The 18,116-nt window shown below is 46.2% G+C and overlaps 2 protein-coding genes across 9 annotated transcripts in view; both read left to right on the forward strand.

The window, feature by feature from the left end:
- The window catches only part of MARK1 (microtubule affinity regulating kinase 1), a 61,217-nt gene extending 58,634 nt beyond the window's left edge, over positions 1-2,583 (forward strand). For all 8 annotated transcript variants that reach the window (XM_072856974.1, XM_072856979.1, XM_072856975.1 and 5 more), the window contains one exon: positions 500-2,583. In XM_072856974.1, the coding sequence (XP_072713075.1) occupies positions 500-854 (355 nt within the window). In that variant the 3' untranslated portion in view covers positions 855-2,583. The remainder of the gene's footprint in view (positions 1-499) is intronic.
- A 3,230-nt stretch (positions 2,584-5,813) lies between these two features.
- C3H1orf115 (chromosome 3 C1orf115 homolog) lies at positions 5,814-10,473 on the forward strand. The gene is made up of 2 exons (XM_072856983.1): positions 5,814-6,499; positions 8,950-10,473. The coding sequence occupies exons 1-2, from the start codon at positions 6,227-6,229 to the stop codon at positions 9,067-9,069; spliced, it is 393 nt and encodes a 130-aa protein (XP_072713084.1). The 5' UTR covers positions 5,814-6,226; the 3' UTR covers positions 9,070-10,473.
- The last annotated feature ends 7,643 nt before the right edge of the window (positions 10,474-18,116 follow it).

An 18,116-nucleotide genomic window follows, 5' to 3' on the forward strand; every position in this document is an offset into this window, starting at 1 on the left:
AGGGTGGGGTTTCTTCCTCTGCTGCTTTTACAGTATGATTTATGCTTCAGGATTGTGTCCCTCAACTTCAGTTTTGTCGGTGTATGGCATGCTCCAGATCATGAAATCAGCAGAACTTCAGTCATGCTTTTACATAGATTCCACTTTCTTTGGAGCAGTATGGAGTAACATGTGTCTGCTGCAGTTACCATTGCACATGTTGTCATCAGAACGTTTTAGAGCAGGAGTTTCCAAACTTGCTTTGCTTGTGTGCCACCACTGGGAGCTGCACCAGTGCTGGTAGCAGCTCCCAGTGCTGTGCCAAAGCGCACGAGTCTACACTCCTGAGATGGTGCACAACTGTTCCAACAGTATCTGTCTAACTCTTTGAATTAGCTTGCGTGTGACTAGTGGTGTGTCAGTCGCAGTTTAGAAACCCCTGTTCTAGAACTGTATTTCTCTTCTGGCTCTTGAATGTACTGCTTTTATTTTTGACTGTTCTGTATGTCACTTCTTCCAGGAGTGCTTCTGGGGAGCCAAAAGACAGAGAGAAGGAGGATAGCAAAGATTCGAAGCCACGGTCCTTGCGGTTCACGTGGAGTATGAAGACCACTAGTTCTATGGACCCAAACGATATGATGAGAGAGATTCGGAAAGTGTTAGACGCTAATAACTGTGATTACGAACAAAAAGAGAGGTTTTTGCTCTTCTGTGTTCACGGCGATGCACGACAAGATAGCCTTGTTCAGTGGGAGATGGAAGTCTGCAAACTGCCACGATTGTCGCTCAATGGAGTTCGTTTCAAGAGAATATCTGGGACTTCTATCGCATTTAAGAACATTGCATCCAAGATAGCAAATGAGCTTAAGCTGTAAAGAGAACCTAAATTTTTTGGGATCAGGGAAGATTCATACATGATCTACACTTTGAATGTACTGGTTACGCCTAATGTGATTGGCCTGTGAAACTCCCCATGTAGAAATTGCCCTTACTGCAATAAGGTTATACATAGTTATTCAGAATTGTAAAGTTAAATCCAGTATGACCTATATTAAATAACTGTAGCTAAAGAAGTTATGTTCACATGTACAGGTAAGTATATAGAGCATTCTGTTCATTTTATGTTCATAGAGTTGTATAATAAAAAGATGACTGCTTAAATTCAGATCTTGTATAGTTGTCTAGATTTCTGCACAGAAATGTATGTTTGCTTTCAGTTGGAAAAGTTCTTCCCTATCATTTACATTTTTGGTGGGTTTTATAAGTCTTACCTCTATCATGTGTTTTTTAAAAAACTTGTGTCCTGAGTCAAATGCACAAAAATAGTTTTCACAACTGTAGCATGACCATTTTTAATTATTTAAAGATTGTTCATGATTTGAACCAAAAGTCGATGAGTAATCGGCTTTTGTTCTACACGAGACTGTTCCTGCTTATCTTTTGGCTCTTATCCTTGTTATTGGACAGTGTTTAGTTGGGGAAAAAAAAATACAAACATGTTTACAGTGTTGGCACTTACAGTTTAAAAATTTTGTTCTGCCTTGGGCCAGCTCAGAGCTGTGGGGGAACAGAAACCAGGCGTAAGTGATGTTCTGACTGCAAATTACAGTGCTTACTCCCATGGTCCATTAACAAATGTAGCACCAAAATGGAGAACCGTAATTATTTCATTTGAATATCATGGTGTAAAATATCACTTGTTTGCTGCCTTCAGAATACTATAAATTCCATTTTATGGAAATATATTAATATTGGGACTGTTTAATAGCACAAGATAATCTGAAGTGTTGACCAATTGTATAAGTTAATAATACCACCTCAGGAATTAGCTTGGCTTTTGGAACATGTGCCTCCAAAGAGTACATGCAATTCCACATAATATTTTACAGCTAAACATACATTGTTTATAATGATAAATTGTTGATTTATGCTTTCGTGGTTGTACAGTTTGTTCCCATGTAACCTGTTTGTGTTTAATATTTTACCAGATTTCTTGTATTTATTCCACATCATTATGCCTGTAATGTGCAGCTTTGTAATTAGGCACTTGCCTACAGAAAAGAGAAAAAAAAAAAAAACACCACATTTTTTTCCTTCATAATTAATGATTATAAACTATGTAAAACCACTAGTACTGGTACATTTTAATACTTGTTATTTTGTACTGAATTAACCATAGAGGTTGGTTGTGCAATGTTATTTAATGTCGTAATTACTGTAATATCAACATATGGGCCCCATCTGCACACTCTTGTGAAGAATAGAAAGTTCATTAAGAAATTGTCACTTTAAAAAAATAAAAATTAAAAAAAAAAGCTGTGGTAAACTCTGTAACCCTAAGTTAGAAGGCTGTAAGTGTAGTAAATGTGCCATTCTCTAATGGCTTCTTGACCGAGATGGACTTTACATACTGTACTGTGATGTAGCTTTCCTATGTAACAGTTATGTTCGGAAATGGACGTGTATTGTTGCCTTAGAAAAAGGGTGGTGTTTGGAAAGAAAGAACTGTAGCCCCTTTTCTTTTTTTTATCTGATGTTCATTGAAACTAAATCTGATGCAAGTCATCTTGATTCACTGGTGCACTCTATTAAAACTTACTTGAACAGTTCTCATACTAAAATACTTGTTGTTTGCCCTTTATAAAAGCACAGTAACTACTGCAGGTTGCAAAATAGTCTAAAGGTGTACAGACTTCAACACTCTCGGAATTCAGGGATTAGCATTATATCGGTTCTGTGGCCCAGTCTTTCCAGAAACTATCAGTGGTTTAGTGCTTCTTAGAAATGGATGTCCAGGAGCTTTTCCAGAAATTCACCAAAAATCGGCCTCGGGAGGGGTTTATGTGTCTGCTCAATTTACCCGCAAATGTCCATGAGTATTCAATTATCCTTGAAAATACACCACTGGAACGTAACCATGATGTTAATCCAAGATCATTTATGAACTTTGTCATGAAACAAAACCCTTTGCCTTTTCGGAAGGTTCAGTGGAAAAAATATAGGTCATGCTGTGAGATGGTAGATTAAGTACTTAAGCTATCTTCCCGCTTTACAAGCCCTGTTTCTACACGGCTAACTCTGCCCTAGATTGTTGCTGGTTTTCAGCGCTTCACGTAACTGGAGATGTATTAATGTTCCACAAAACACAGACAGCGTTTCAAGAGGACCGAGATTACAAATTTTAGTTCGAGTCTCCCATGAAACACAGCACCCCAAAGTGCCAATTTAATGTTTCTATAGATGGACAGTTTGCAAATGGTATTATTTCCAGTAACTGCCAGCAGCCTGACATTGCCCTGATTCCCAAACCCTGCTGGCCTCCCTCCTTCCTTCTTTTGCCTTGTTGGAAGACGAGCTGTGAACCAACCACCTTACGCTCTCTGTAGTAAATACACCAAGTGCTTCAGCGAGGGCACAATCTGAGTGCAAAAGGTGTAGCTGCACCCAAACACATCATTTGGCTTTCCAAATCTCCTGTTCCTGGCAGGAGTAAGATGGGAAGATCCGAGAAAGAGACTTTTTCAGAACTGCTGGTTTTATTGGCAAGCGGAGCGTACTTAGTGTGGAAATCAGTAAGATGTTGCGTACTGAATTCTCAATGCCTGTTTTGAGTCCCTCAACAGCTGCCTTGTTATGTACCCGATACGTATAAATTACTCCTTGGGTAAGAGCGGGATAAGAACATTTGGATCTGAAATGCAGCATGACTTTCACGTGAGAGGGGATCAGCGTGGCTTTTTATCAGCACAGCTTTAACTTGAGAAATCCAAAAGACAGTTAAATGCCACGTCACGTTCCGCAGCTCCAGGAAGGGATAGGGATGTCTCGGATCTTCAGAGGGCTTACGTATTCAATTGTCATTTCTTGGCAGCGTTTCGAGGGGGTGTTTCGGGTGGGTGGGGGGTGAACAGTTGGACTGCCGTGTGGTTCTGCTGGTTTGGGTTGGGGTTGGTTTTTTGCTTGCGTTCTTTAAGGTATACAGACAGTTCCAGACTAAGTAGACCCCTTTTCATGCAGTCCAATTTAAAACATTAAAGTGTTTATAGGTCAATGAAAGGACTATAAACGTTCACTCCTGCTTCTGTGAATGAAAAATAATGCCTGAGAACCAAGCGGTGTCATTAATGCCGTATAGTTACAATAACGCTAAAATCCCATGAGCTGTTAGACATGAGACTTTTGATACCCAGTGTCGCACACCTAGGAGGTACCTTGGACCTCTTAATCTCTGAACTTGTTGTGTTGCCCTGCTGCCATGGAAATGGAGACAGTAAATCTCAATTGAGAGATCTGTTCTCTGAGGTTTTGATAGCTGAACTCTGGACAAAGAAACAAACTCGTGAGGTACAAACCCAGTCTGTGGGGAAAGGCCTGCCCCTCTTGAGAAGACAGATTATCGTTCACTATCTTTGCACTTCTCGTTTAGGGGCAAAGTATACATTCAGCAATGGATCTATAAATAGAAAACCTAGACACTCTTCAAAGCCCCAGAAAAATATTTAATGCTTTTTTTTTTTTTTCTTTAAATTTTTTCAAGGTAGCTTGAGGTTAACAAGACAAAAGGTCCCATTCAACAGCTGCTTACAGATTACTGATATTTTATTTCCTGATGCTGCTACTTAATCAGTATCAAGCACTTACTTCATCCTTCAAAGTATCTAAGAAAGCAGCACATTAAAATCTACAGCAATGTATCAGAGCATGCAACATTTAACTCCTGTACCTTGCTGCTTCAGGCTCCTTACCATGTGATTATTGTTAAAATAGGTAGGTGGGACAGGACCTACGCTGCTACCCTGTTGCACTGTCTCTGCAGCGTTTAGGCCATGCCTGCACCTCCCGGACGTAAGCAAGTTCAGCATCTGGCTCCAGGAGCTGGGGGAGAGAACTGGGTGGCTCAGAAATGGGCCCTGCAGGCACTGCTGCAGCCAGAGCCCGGAGGAAGGAGGAGCTCCGAGGGCCACGCATGGTCTGTGGTAGGTGGCCATTTGGGACTGGTACTCGGAGCATGAAATCCTGTCCGGGTTTAGGTCTCCACCTCAACCTTCTAGAGATATAAATTAAAAACCCGACGATGGTAGCAGGAGTGGTGACGCCTTTAATATAAAATAGGGGAAGGAACAGAGCGTTTTTCCGGCAGCAACAGAGCTGAGACTTCGCTCACATCTTGCACCCTTGAGCAGACTGGCCAAGCTGTCCATCACACGGCTTTCTGGCTGGAGCTGTGGCGATGGTGAAACAGCGTCCCTGGGCAGATAACTACACTAGGTGCAGGATTTACTTGCTGAATGTTAAGGGCACATCTCGGGGAGGCACAGGTTCAAGGCTTTGTTCCTCAGTAAGAAAAATACGCAGTAAAGGATTAGTCTGTCCCCTTATTACATCTGCTTGTCCAAAGTATTTGTGTATGTATCAAATGTTGACAAATATACCACTGGTTTAATAAATTATACCAACCCTCCCTATACAATTTTGCTTTTCTTGATCTACCCCAGCTACACGAACGCTGCTGAGGAAGTGCAGGCATCAAACTGCAGCCCACCCAGCTGCCAGCCTCCCCCTGCATCTGGGCGAAAACCACCGAGAAACTTTGCCTTTAAATGAAGGCTTGGACACTTTCCCCTTGGCCGGGGGTAGCAGAAGGGAGCCCTGTACGCCGAGGATGCCGTTCACCCGAGGCTGTAGGTAGGAACACCTCCAACAGAGGGACTACCAGGGAGTTTGGTCTCTTTTGGACGGTAAAAGGAGTGTGCTCTCCCAAACCCGCTGTGGGCGTGGAGCGGTGCGTGCGATGCCGCGACAGGCACCGGCTCAGCGTTTCGCTGGGGGCCGGGGCGCGGAGGCCGAGGCAGCCCGGCCGCAGGGCAGGGGCTGCGGCCCCCAGCCCCACCGCTAGCGACAGGCTGGGTTTCCCCTCTCCTGAGCCGGCGGGGGACGAGTCCCGGGCTTCCCCCAGCACCTCCCCGCTTCCCCAGCAAGGCGAGACGCGGGTTTCCGCACCAGAGCCGCGGCGGGGCCGGGGGTGCCGGTGCCCGACGCCGCGGCCCCGCCAGCCCTCGCCCGGCTGCCCCGGGCCGGTCTGGGCGGGCACGGCCCGCAGGGCGGCGGGGGCCGAGGCGCTTCTTCCCGCAGCCGTCCCGCCCCGGGGAGGGGGCAGCGGCCGCCTCCGGCCACACCTGTGGCGCGGCGGCGGCGGCGGAGGAAGCGGCCGGAGGTCCGCGGAGGCGGGTCGGCGCCCGGCGGCACCATGACGGTGGGTGCGCGGCTGGGCGCCAAGGCGAGGGGCAGGTACTCCCGCCGCGGGCCCGGCGACGACCAGGTCTCCATCCTGCCCGGCGAGGAGGAGGAGGCGGCGGCTGGGGGCAGCGCGGGGGCCCCGCGGGCGGCGGCGCTGGAGGAGGAGGGCGCAGCCGGCAGGAAGGTGCGCTTCGCCCTCCTGCCCGACTCCTACGAGCCGCTGCGCCCGCCGCGGGCCGCCGGCAAGCGGCCCTACGGGAAGCGGCTGAAGAAGTACGGCAAGGTGAGGGCAGAGCGCTCCCGGGCCGGCCGCCGCCGCCCGCGGCAGCCCCAGCGGGGGCCCTGGGGTGGGGCGGGGCTCGGCACCGACTTTCCGAGGGGCTCTCGGCAGCCCGCCGTGGCCTTCAGGCGTTTTAGGCGCCGGCGCTTGGCCCCGAGGCGGCAGTGAGCCCGCTGGCTCGCTCTGGCTCTGGCTCCTGCCGGGGGGGAGCCGGTCCTGCTGGGGAAGGCACGGCAGCGAGCCTCGCCTGGATCCAAGAGTAGGAAATCTGCCGTTTCGGGGTGAAAACGACACTAAGCTGATCCATGTGACGGGTACTTTGCCTTTCTTTGTTCTGTATTTCCCTCGGCGTCATTGTTTTGACACCGTTTCTTAAAACTTCCAGTTAATCGGCCTGCCTTTTTTTTTTTTCCTTCTACTTCAGTGACCCGAAGAAAAGGTAATAAAATACCTCCAGTACACTCATCTGCCAGTTTACCTTCCAGGTGTCCCCTGAAAATCACTGGTACGAGTTAAAGAAAAAATGCAACACGTTCTTCGTTGTGTAATTACTGTTTTGGCTCAAAATTGTTCTTTTGCTTTCCTGCGTGGAAAGTCACGAGTCCCGCGGTCTGGGACTGGTTTTTTTCCCCTGCAGGGCGGGTGCCTTTAATAACAAAAGTGCTGTTTGGAAGAATTCGATTATTTTTCTGTCGTTCGTGTCGCTTAAATACAGCTTAGGTATGTCTTGGGTATTTGTAGCAAAAAAAAGTTTCCGAGTTAGCAGGAAAAACCTGCCTGGGATCTTTTCCTACCGGAGAGATTACAGATGTCGGCAGGAGACCTGACTTTCTACTGCATTCTTTAAAAAAATAATGATTTTGTTAAAGATAAGCTTGCTATGCCTGGCATCCAGAAAATGCCGGTTAGCTTGGCAAAGTTACTTAATTTTGAAATTCACAGAATTTACAGATGACAGCACAGCCATGGGCTGCCTCACAAATACTACTGCTTCATAAAGAGATTAATGGAATATTTCATTCTTTCATGATGGATTTGATACTTGGAGTTTCCAACACTGTGATTTCCAAGTCACAGTGAACACGTGTAGTATGCAGCAGTCTCAAGTCCAAAGAGCTTCCACTGTAGGCTTGACTTACACGGAGCAGTTCCGTGAGCACGGTTATGTCGCAGCACTTCATAAATTTGCTGATGTGCTGTTGCTACATGTGCTGTCGGTATAAGGGTGCTTCTAATAGTGTTTAGAGCACAGGGTAGCTCTTGAACACTGCGTATTCCTGTTCGTATTGGTCAGACAACATCCCCACGGGGAAGGTTTGCCATTTAGCTTTGGCAGTAAAGACCACTCGTGAAAGCGTCGGTGAGGTGCGGGTAGGTAAGTTGTATATGGTGCAGGAAGGAGGAAAGAAGTCACCAGTGCGACATAGGACAGGGGTGGACATGGGAAGGGAAGGCCCTGCGTCTCCTCCGCCGTCCCCAGGCTCTGCTCCTGGGTTTGAGCTGCCTTTTTATTTTGCCATCTTAACTCCCTTCAAGTAAGTTTCCATAGGAGTAAATACAGCCAAATTCAGCTATGCAGTGGCATCGTGACAGCTGAAGGTTTTCTTGTGCCGGTACCACTGTAATCTGGCTTTAAGAAATCCTCGGAATATAATAGATATTGACTGGATTTCACAGATTTAATTATATTTAAAAATATATCCTCTGTTTCAGTGTTTTCCTTATTACAAGAGACGATTTTCATCTAGTCCCACATAACCATAAAGTTAATTCTGATAACCATATAACCATAACAGTTAATTCTGATATTCCTCCCAGACTGACCACATTGTAATAATTCCCCAGTCATGACCAGCCCTATGAGCAAAAACTATCAAGAGTGAAATTAAAATTGGGTTAAGGTTTTTAGTTTAAATAATCTGTAGCAAGTTATCTCTAATGCAGTACACAGATGAGTTCTTAAACGTGTACAGACGTGAAAGTGGGTCAAAACATTCTTATTTTGACCAAAAAAATCTTGTTTTGACAAAAAGCAATGACATTTCCACGAAAGTATTCTCAGTGATTTACTGCCTTCTTGTTCAGCACCAGTTTTAACAGCTTATGTGCTTTTAAGAGTTACTAATATGCTTAGAACATGTGGGGGGGGGGGGGGGAAACGCCTACCTCTGCAAATTAGGTGTGAATTTAAACTAATTTTACTCTTGAATAGAAGCCCACGTAAAAGCCTGGCTTCCTGTGGAAGCTGTATCCATTCAGTTTACCTATACTCTGTGGGTGTGTTTCTGTATAAAAATAGATGGTAGAATGTTGTTCCATGCTCAAGCCCTCATTAGCTGTGGGAGCAGTTCGTTTTCTGGGTTGGTGACACTGGCTGTCAGAACGATTTTATGTGAAGGTATTTTCTGTCACCTCTCCTTTTTTTTATCCCCTTCTCCCGTCTCTCTCCGCAGAACGTTGGCAAAGCTCTGCAGAAGGGATGCCGCTACTTGGTGGTCGGCCTGCAAGGATTAGCGGTGGCCTATTCCGCTCCCTTTGGGGTGGCAGCTCAGGTGGCATCCTTCGTCCGCTAGCGTGGCTCCGCACGCCCCACCGGGGAGGATGTGAGGCCATTGCTGCTTTCCTAGGATTAAATCTGAGACCCGCACCTGAGAAACCTCTTGGACAGCCAGTCCCAGCCCCGAGCACCTCCGCCAGCCCCTTCCCCCGGACTGAGTACTCTTCTCTGCAAAAACTTCCAGTGCTTTATAAAATCAGATCGGGTTGAAGAAATGCAAGGATGAGGAAATCATCTTCGACTAATTGAGCTGAAGTTTGTTCTCGGACATGAGTTGGTTTTCTTAAAGCTTTGGGCTATGTGTGGAAGGGAGCCAAGGACAGATGGAAAAGCAAGTAGATGAGGGAGAGAGAAATGAAGGGAAGTAGAGGACGGGAGGCAGCCAGGGAGGTGGAGATCTGAGTGGCTACTGAGGGGAGTTGTCAAAGCAGTGGAGGAAACAGATAACGAGGGATCAGGAAAAGGTAGTCTTCGGTTTTGTGATGTCCTTCCCCCCCCCCGAGGGTTAAGTTTATGAGTATACTTAAAAGTGTACTCAGATATAAATGGACTGTGGTCTGAGACATGGTGAGATTTGCTGCATCACTGTTGTTCATCTCAAACACTGGAGATCATGGGCCTTTAAATCTTAAGACTGATGTAAAAATCCAGAAAGAAAATGAGGTGTGTTTGTCTTCCGATTTTGGGGCGTTAAAGGTTCACTGTGATTAATATTTCAAACTTTTCCTCTGCTGCTGTGAAACCTGCATATATTTCTCTTACTGAGAATGGAGTTTATATCTGACATACCGGATTCTGGAAGCTGGGGCTGTAAGAACACCCAGTTCTGTGGTGTTCACTGGAAAAGAAAATGGATTACCAGCTGCATCTGAAAAAAACCTACATACAGCATTTGGTATAAGAATGTACAATCGTTTTGTATCAGAATGGGGCCAAATACCCTGCCAGCTCCATCTTCATTTCCATATGTGGAAGTTGTAGCTAGAGAATGGAGAATGCCAACATCAGATGGCTCAGCTCAGTGGTGCGGATGGAGGAGCTTCCATGTCGCACCTCCAGGGATATAAATCTTGTACTGATGACACAGGAACAAGAGGGTTTATGGGCCTTCAAAATTCTGTGGGTTTTGGTTTTGTTTGGTTTTTTTCTATCAGTCTTTTATGGTAGCAGTAAAGGATTTCCCTGCTAGCACTTTCTCTGTATTCTAGATCTTTCTAGTTTTGATAGTGTTTTTGTAATCACGGACTTGACTTACATTCTGGAAAAAAAAAAGCTGTTCATTTGCTTTCTTCGCCTTTTTTTGAATGAAGGACTTTGCACGTCTTAGCGAACCAGACTGTATTTCTTTTAAATGTAGCAAATGAAACAAAGGTGGATTTTTTAATGCTCTTTTCTAATTGGACTATAAATAAAAGTAATGTGATCCATGTCATGTGTTCACCTACACACATAAGTAAGCACACAAAGGAGGAGTTTCTCAGCGGTGGCCCAGGCAGCAAGGGGAAGCTGCAATGTAAACTTCCCCGTGTTGTTCTGCCCGTGGCCTCAGCGCTCTTCTAGAAGGACACGGTTGTAGCCCAGACTGCATGGAAACGTTCAGGAAAGGCAAGGTGTGGAGATGAGGCTGTAGAGGATCTGAGGCTGCACAAGCTGGGGTAGGAATAGCCACAAAAGGATTCCACTCGTTGATTTCATGCCTTTAGTTGTTTCTCTTGAGCTTCCTTGGGGGGACAGACCTGTCCCTCCAGTCGGCCCCACCAGCATGCCAGAGGGTATTGATAACTGCTGTGTCTTCTGCAGTAAGAACAGGGCTGCCCTAACACCCACCTGCCACATCAGCTTGCATATTTTGGGATTAACTTCAAATTTTGTTACACCACTCTATGTTTTACAGTGCTTTTACAGCATGAATCATTAGAGCTTTTTTTTAAATGACTAAAGCAATGCAGGGGAGATTTCTGTCTCCATTTTTCTGTGTGAAATGAGTGTCCCTCTATTTGTCCATGTGTCCTCTGAATAGCAAGGCTGCTCCCTCATTGCAACTCCCAGGGTCCAACCCATTCAGTGCAGGGACTTTCCACAAAGGTAAACATGAACTTTAGCTTGTGGTTAGCACAATGGTTACCGCTGACTTTTGCCTGCTGGCATACGGTCTCTGCTCACCTGGTGCAAATTTAAGGGAATAACCTGATTGCTATCCATACAGAACCAGAATGATATTTAAATGCTATTTCTGTGTGAGCCTGAGAAAAGAAAAGCTTGATGCATAGTGGTGGCAAGTCAGCTTCTGCTGAACGGGTGTTTCTAAAATAGACCAAAAACAAAGGACAAAAGAGAAAGAAAAAGCAAGCAAGTAACCTATGCTGTTGCTATAAAACAGCTGGTGATTCATGCCAGCCTCTTTTCCTTCCTCAGAATGAACTGGCAGTTCCCACTGAGGCTACCAATTAGTGCTGCTTAGCAGTTCTCCTTGAGCAGTAATTCACTCCTCAGCTGGCGGAGCAAGCCTTGGCCTGAGGGTTTGCTACTCTCTTCACCAGCCCAGCTGACGCAGCAGCGTCTAGAAAATCTGAATTTGGGGGACGAGGTTCATTTTTCAGCTGGGTGGATGGCAGAGGCCTGTAGTTCTTGTCAATCGTGGCAGCATCCCTCCTGTGCCAGGTCTACGATGCAAACAGGTGGGACAGGGCAGATCCTGCAGCGCTGTTGCTAAGTGTTGTCTCTGGCATGGGAGACAAGAGGAAATACTCCCTGACTCACTCAGCATTGGGTGGCAGGTTGTCTGCTCAGCCAACAAGAAATACCAACCTCCATCCGAGGCAGAGTTGTTGTGTTGGAAGTCTGCAAATGACTCGGAGGAGAGCGAGACGTCGGTGACCGTGAGGGAGGCTGGGCTCTCCAGGGCAGCCCTGACAGCATGCCAAGCCAGGAGGGCAATCCAGGATTAACTCTTGGCTTCTGCACAGGCTTTATGTGCTCGTGGCAAGGCTGGCCTTGGACGAGTCACCCCAGCAGGGAGAGCTTTCAACCCACGGGCGCAGGCAGGCTCTTTTCTTAAAGTGGTCTTGTCCGCAGCTTATCTCCTGGTTCCTTTGAGGAACAAAAGAGACATTCGACCCTCATCGAGAAAGGTGGGATGCGGTACATATTACAGTACAGCAGGCACACAGGGAAGATTTGATGTTTGAGCTGGACAAAATGCGTTCCTCCCTTCAGGCACTCGCTTGGCACCTCTACCCATCGTTTCACCTCACAGGTTTTTGTTTTCAGTGGTGTGCTACTGTGCTATCTCGTTCCCTTCAGGTTTCTACCTGCCTTTCACCATGTTTTATAACAAATGGCAGGATAAATAAGTTCAGGAAGCTGAATGCATGCAAGAGTGGCAAGAAGTAGTCAACTCGTCCAAGCTTCTCTCAGGAATGAACTCCACTAACCTGACAGCCTGGCAAGTCACTTTTAAATTAAATCCCCGGCTATTCCTAGTGCCTGCTCAATGAGTCAAGGAGCAGAATAAAGCTTATTTCTGCTGGTTTTGCCAGAGCATTTAATTACTACTCTGGTTTACCGTAGGCTCTGAGGAAATGGCAGAGGACTCACAGCTATTGTCCTTTGTCCTGCAACATTAGCAGCAAGGAAGCACTCCTGCACAGCTTGCTTTTGAAGTGCTGTAACCGAGGAGAGCCGTACCACACCACACCACGTCACCTCAGCACTTCCAGGGCTTTGCCAGTCCCAGGCCAAGGTTCACTTCAGGGATGAAAGACCTTTCTGTCCTCTGCCCGTGGCAAGGGGGCAGGTTTTGTGTTGGGTTGCTGTAAAACCAGTTGTCTCTTTTTCTGTATCCCGAGTCCCTTGTTAGCTAGGCACTGGCCTCTTCTGAGACAAAACTGGTCCTAAAATGTGTACGAAGTTGCTGCAGTTACCTGTACAGCGTGTGCTTTGGAAATCCTTTTTCTTCAAGGAGCAGTAGAGAGCCTAGAGAGCTTGTAGACTAATGGAGATAATTAAATTAAAAGAAAGTAAAGGAATAAAATTCTCCCCTTTCTTCTCCTTGTAGGAAGTAGCATCAGGCTGCCAGGCCTGTTTTGGGATGAAGTCTAGCCTGAGCTCAGAGGGCGGTGCTCCTTTCTGAATCCTGCGTTGCCTACGAGGAGAGGCTCAGGGCTCTGGGCTTGTTCAGCTGGAGGAGGGAAGACTTAGGAGAGACCTGACAGCAGCTTTTCAGTACCTAAGAAGGGGTTGCCAACAAGATGAAGTCAGGCTACTGAGGTCCACAGCCAGACAGCAAGGGGCAATGGTCATAAATTGAAACTGGGGAGTTTCCAGCCGGATATAAGGGGAAAAAAAGCACTAATATGATCATTAAGCATGAGAAGCATGCCTCAGGAGGCTGGGAAGTCTCTGTCCCTGGAGGCTTTTAAGGCATGACTGTACAAAGTGCAGAGCAACCCAGTGCGAATCCAGCGTTGACCCTGCTGTGAGCAGGAGGCTGGAGGAGAGACCTCCTGGGGTCCGTCCAGCCCGGGTGACTCTCTGAGGCGGGATCCTGCCGTGACGAGCAGAAAGCTTATATTTACCAACTGTATGGAGATGTAAAAGACAGACATCCTCACCCTTGCTAAAAGCACAGATGCTAAGAATAAAGCTTTGCTTCTGATAACAAGGAGCGACTTGTGAAGATGGCAGTGCAAACTGCCTGAGGAAGTTTGGCCCCCAGCGAAGTTTCCACTGCATTGCACGATGCTGGCTGAAAGGCAATTATCCTTTAGTGCCATCTCCTGGGAAAAAATCAGATTTCCAGCCTTGTCAGCCTGCCTCGTTGTTCTGTCTCATCTCCTGCAGGGATTTCCTGTCCTGCCCTAGGCTGGCCTCCTGGTTTGTCCAGACCCATCTTTAGGATGTTGAGTCCCAGCACTGTAACACACGTCTCCACGTTTTCTACCCAAGTGAATCCTGAGCCTCCTGTTTGCAAGTGTCTCAAATGTAAAGCCATAGGAGCATTGTTCTTGGGTTTTGGTTTTTTTTCCTTCAGCACCTAAAAATGCATTACACTTTGCCCTGAGGTTTTTGCCATGCCTTAAAAACATTCGTTAAGGATGTTTCACTGGAGGAAAGGGGATGAGCCACGGCCATTTCTTGTTTCTGAATCTCATCCTCTGCTGGAGTCATCACAACTGCTTAAGACAGGACACATAATTTCAAATGCAGGAGGAACAGAGGTCGGCAGATTGGAATGACCCCCCCCAGGAGCTGCCTTGGACCCCAGCTCCAGCATGCCGCCTGCACTTGCCTCCTGATGCTTTCTGTATTCCCCTGTTTCTGCTACCCATAAACCAATCCTTGCTCCTTCCTTTCCTGGGACACTAAGCTAGCATCAGATTGCTTTTTCAGCTGTGCCTGAATTAGGGTGGGGACTTTCCTGTCCTTGGTGAATCCCATCCTCCCCCGTGATGGCTGCTAAACCATAGCTGCAGAAGCGTGTTAGTCCTTGTGCTGCAGAATAAGTGCACTGCTCCCCAGTAAAGCCTCTCCTTCGGTCTTTACCTGCTCTCCCAGATGACATGCAGCCCCACCCTGACTATTCAGATTCCTAAAGCTGCCTGACTGATATTATACTCACCTGGAGAATTGCAATTATGGAACATGAGGAGAACCTGTACCATCATTAGCCTGCATTAGTTAATACTGGGCCGAACATTTGCCTGGAACAACCATTTCTGTATTGTCCTGGTGAATTTAGAGAGACTGAAGTTTAACGTTTGACTGAAGGAAAAAGACGATTTTCAATTCATCTTGCTATATGACTGGACAGCGAACGAAGTAGCCTACCGACCTGCCCAGCTTTTATGTATTTATGATTCCCCATGTATGAAAAGCCTCACAAAAAGATCCCTTTATCTCATTGCTCTAGCTCCATTAAAAGGCATCTATCATTAATGACTCTATTTTTAATTCTATCATCGCCAATTATTTGCCTGAGATTTTTCCCTACATGAATGTCACTGAGCTCATTTCTAGTGCATGACTCACTGAACTCTGATTTCCTTGAAGATTGTAAGAGGAAACAGCAATGCTTTTATCCTCCCCTCCTCTCTATGAAGGAATCTTTTGAATTTATTGTTTGTTCTAAATTTGGAAGAAGGATATAATTTGTGTGTGTGTGCATAATATAATTTTTATCATATCTTGTTGAAATCAGCATAGGATAACTGCATACTCGGCCGTGTCATTTCCTCATCCCTGCCTTTTGCTGAATTATCAGAGAGTCACTGGAAAAATAACTGGCATATCCCTGGTGTGGGCATTTAACCCTATTCCTTCGCTGAGACAAGCCCAGCCTACATCTGGCTCCAACCTGACACCCTGTCACCTAATCTAGGCCAGCATTTTGCTGTCTTTGTCACTGGGATTTTTTTGTAATGTCCACCCAAATCACCCCCTCAGTGCAGTATTTTATGTACTTTCCAAAGTACAGCACTGTGCAGATATTGAAGACCTACAAGCTCCCCAGTCGCTTGTCTTTTTTTTAGTGGAAACGAGTAATTCTTCAGCTCTTTCCTCATCATTCATCTTAGACTTCTGATTGAGCTGCTGCTACAAGTGAATCTAGGTTTGCCTCTATCAGAATTATCTCCAGTTGCCCACTGCATCTGAAGGCAGATATGTTATTACTTTTTCCATAAAATTTGTTCCACCTGAAAATTTGTCATGTGGATGCTTATGAGCTGACACCATGCTTTTTCAAGATATGCCAGCATCACCCACTTTCATGACCAAGAGAGCCCAGCCCTGGTTTGCTGTGGGATTGATACTGCAAATCCTTCATCTGACCAGGCACGTTTTAAGGAGCCTGAGGCAAGAACCTGGTGCGGAGAATTTCAGCACAACTGTCCTGAAGTTCAATGAAGTTACAAGCAATTGAAAACAGGGTCATTCCCTTTTAGGTGCAGGTTTACTGTGGCTGCTCTGGCAATGGCAAACACAAGCCTGTTGCACGAGAGGCTGTGAACTGTAAAAAAAGCAGTACCTACATTTTGTCTGAATGGCTCTATTCACATTGCTTTAGAGCAGAAGAAGGAGTTGGTGGCTCCTGAGTAAGCACAGGTGTGCCTGGGATGGAGGATTAAACAAACCTGCTGGTCAAGCTATTTACTGGAGGCTTTTTGCAAGGTGCCTGGTGTATGGGTGAAGAAGGCTTTTCTCAAAGGCTGTAGTCTTAGACCTGAAATGTTAAGCCACAACCATGTTCTCTGCAGCTATTTCTAATTTTACGTTCCTTGTATCATAGCTGGAGTGGAGAGATTATGCAGATGCTACTGCCTTCTGTTATTCCTCTTTAAGCTCCTTCATGCTGTAGTCTTCAAGAAGAGTCAGGGCTGAATGTAACAGCTGCTTTTCAGGGCTGGTCTGAACAAAATCTCCTTAGGCTCCAGGCCGGTAGATTAGGGAACAGAAGTTTAACGTCCTTCTTGGATTTAGAAATAGTTTTGTCTCTAAATTAATATGCAATCACTAGCAAAGGCTAGTTATTTCTGAATTTAGTTAACAAATCCTTCAAACTGAAAGACACTGAGTTTGTGCACCATTGTGCTGCCCATGATATGTAACTAGGGAGGAGCTGTAGCTATTCACAGCACCATCATGCTATATAGGTTCATACTTCTCCAAATTCTCATGCTGGTAAAATATATATATAGACTCCAGACCTGTTTTTTCTGGCACCCTGAAGAAGGGAGCAAGCAGTAAATCATCGAGAATGATTTTTCTCTTATTCCAAATCCTGTCATTTTGATGCCTCTCAGACTGAAGTCCGGAGGGCGAAAGCTTTCTGCATTTTGTGATTTGCACAGTGGTGAATAATACCAGTGCTCAGGAAATCACAGAAGATAGTTACTCATTTTTGCCTTAAGCTTGTGAAAATAAGCAGCAATGTTCATTAGGAATGCCTTTGCTTTTTGAAAAACTTGTGGCCAGCATAAATATTAACTTTTTTTTCATTTATTTATTTCATTTGATGCATTCCTTTTATTGTTAGATTTGAAAAGCAGTTTGCGGGGTTTTTTTCCCTTTAGTACTTATGGTAATTTGTTTTGATTCATGCTTGTAAGTACTGCTTATCAAACAGTGCTTACTAATTAGACAGTGATGGCAGTTTTGTTGAACATTTGCTAATACATTAGATATCTGTCTGAGAGCATTTTTCTGCTCCTGTGGGTGTGGTTGCAGATTAAAGATCTCCGTGTGAATTCAATTAAATTACAAAATATTGACTCCATGTTAAATGAGAAGATTAACTGAGAGCGCACAAGTGCCCTCAGTCTGCTCAGCAGGGCTGGCTCTCCTCTTGTGTCTGTGGCAGCGTCATAAAAGTCATCACGAGTAATTATTTTTAACTCAGCAGGTCAACCATTTGAAGGTGGTGGGGGAGGTCTGGTCAAACCAGCCCAAGCAGTTTAGCACCTGTGATTTACCTGGCGCAATGGGGGGGTCCCAGGGATATGGAGGACGGGGTGTCTCACCGTGGGTGCGTGGTCACAGCCTGCCTGTGCCGCAGTGGGACGGCATGTGGTGGATTCAGGCTTGCTGCCAGGCAGCTGCCGCAGCTGCCAGGAGCAATGGAGCAAGGAAAGCCTGTGTGTGAGGAGATCTGCCCTGCCGGAGGTACCCCTCGAGTCTTCCCTGCATCAGTCCCATCTCGAGCACACCAGTTCTGCCCCATTTCAGACTGGCCGTTCAGGGTTACAAGTGAGAGCAGGAGGGGAAGCCTGTACTGGTGAGTGGAGCAGGAAATCTGCAGCGCTCGGCACAACACCGCATCCTCCTGGGGATCCTGGGGGGCTTACAGGGACTCTCGTGATCTTGGGGCCAGACAGTGTGACTGAGCAGGATGGAAAGGAAGCAACCTTCAGAAGAGCCCCATGCCACAGATGCAAGACAGGTAACTTACCTCGTAAAAAACCCAATTTGCTCAGTAAAGTAGCATAAGAAGGGGTTTCAAATGATGCAGAAGGTGAGCAGGTGGCAGACTATCTCTGCACGTGCCTCCCACACAGTCCAACAGCA

The sequence above is a fragment of the Ciconia boyciana genome, chromosome 3, assembly GCF_034638445.1.
Source record: "Ciconia boyciana chromosome 3, ASM3463844v1, whole genome shotgun sequence".
Classification (NCBI taxonomy): Eukaryota; Metazoa; Chordata; class Aves; order Ciconiiformes; family Ciconiidae; genus Ciconia; species Ciconia boyciana.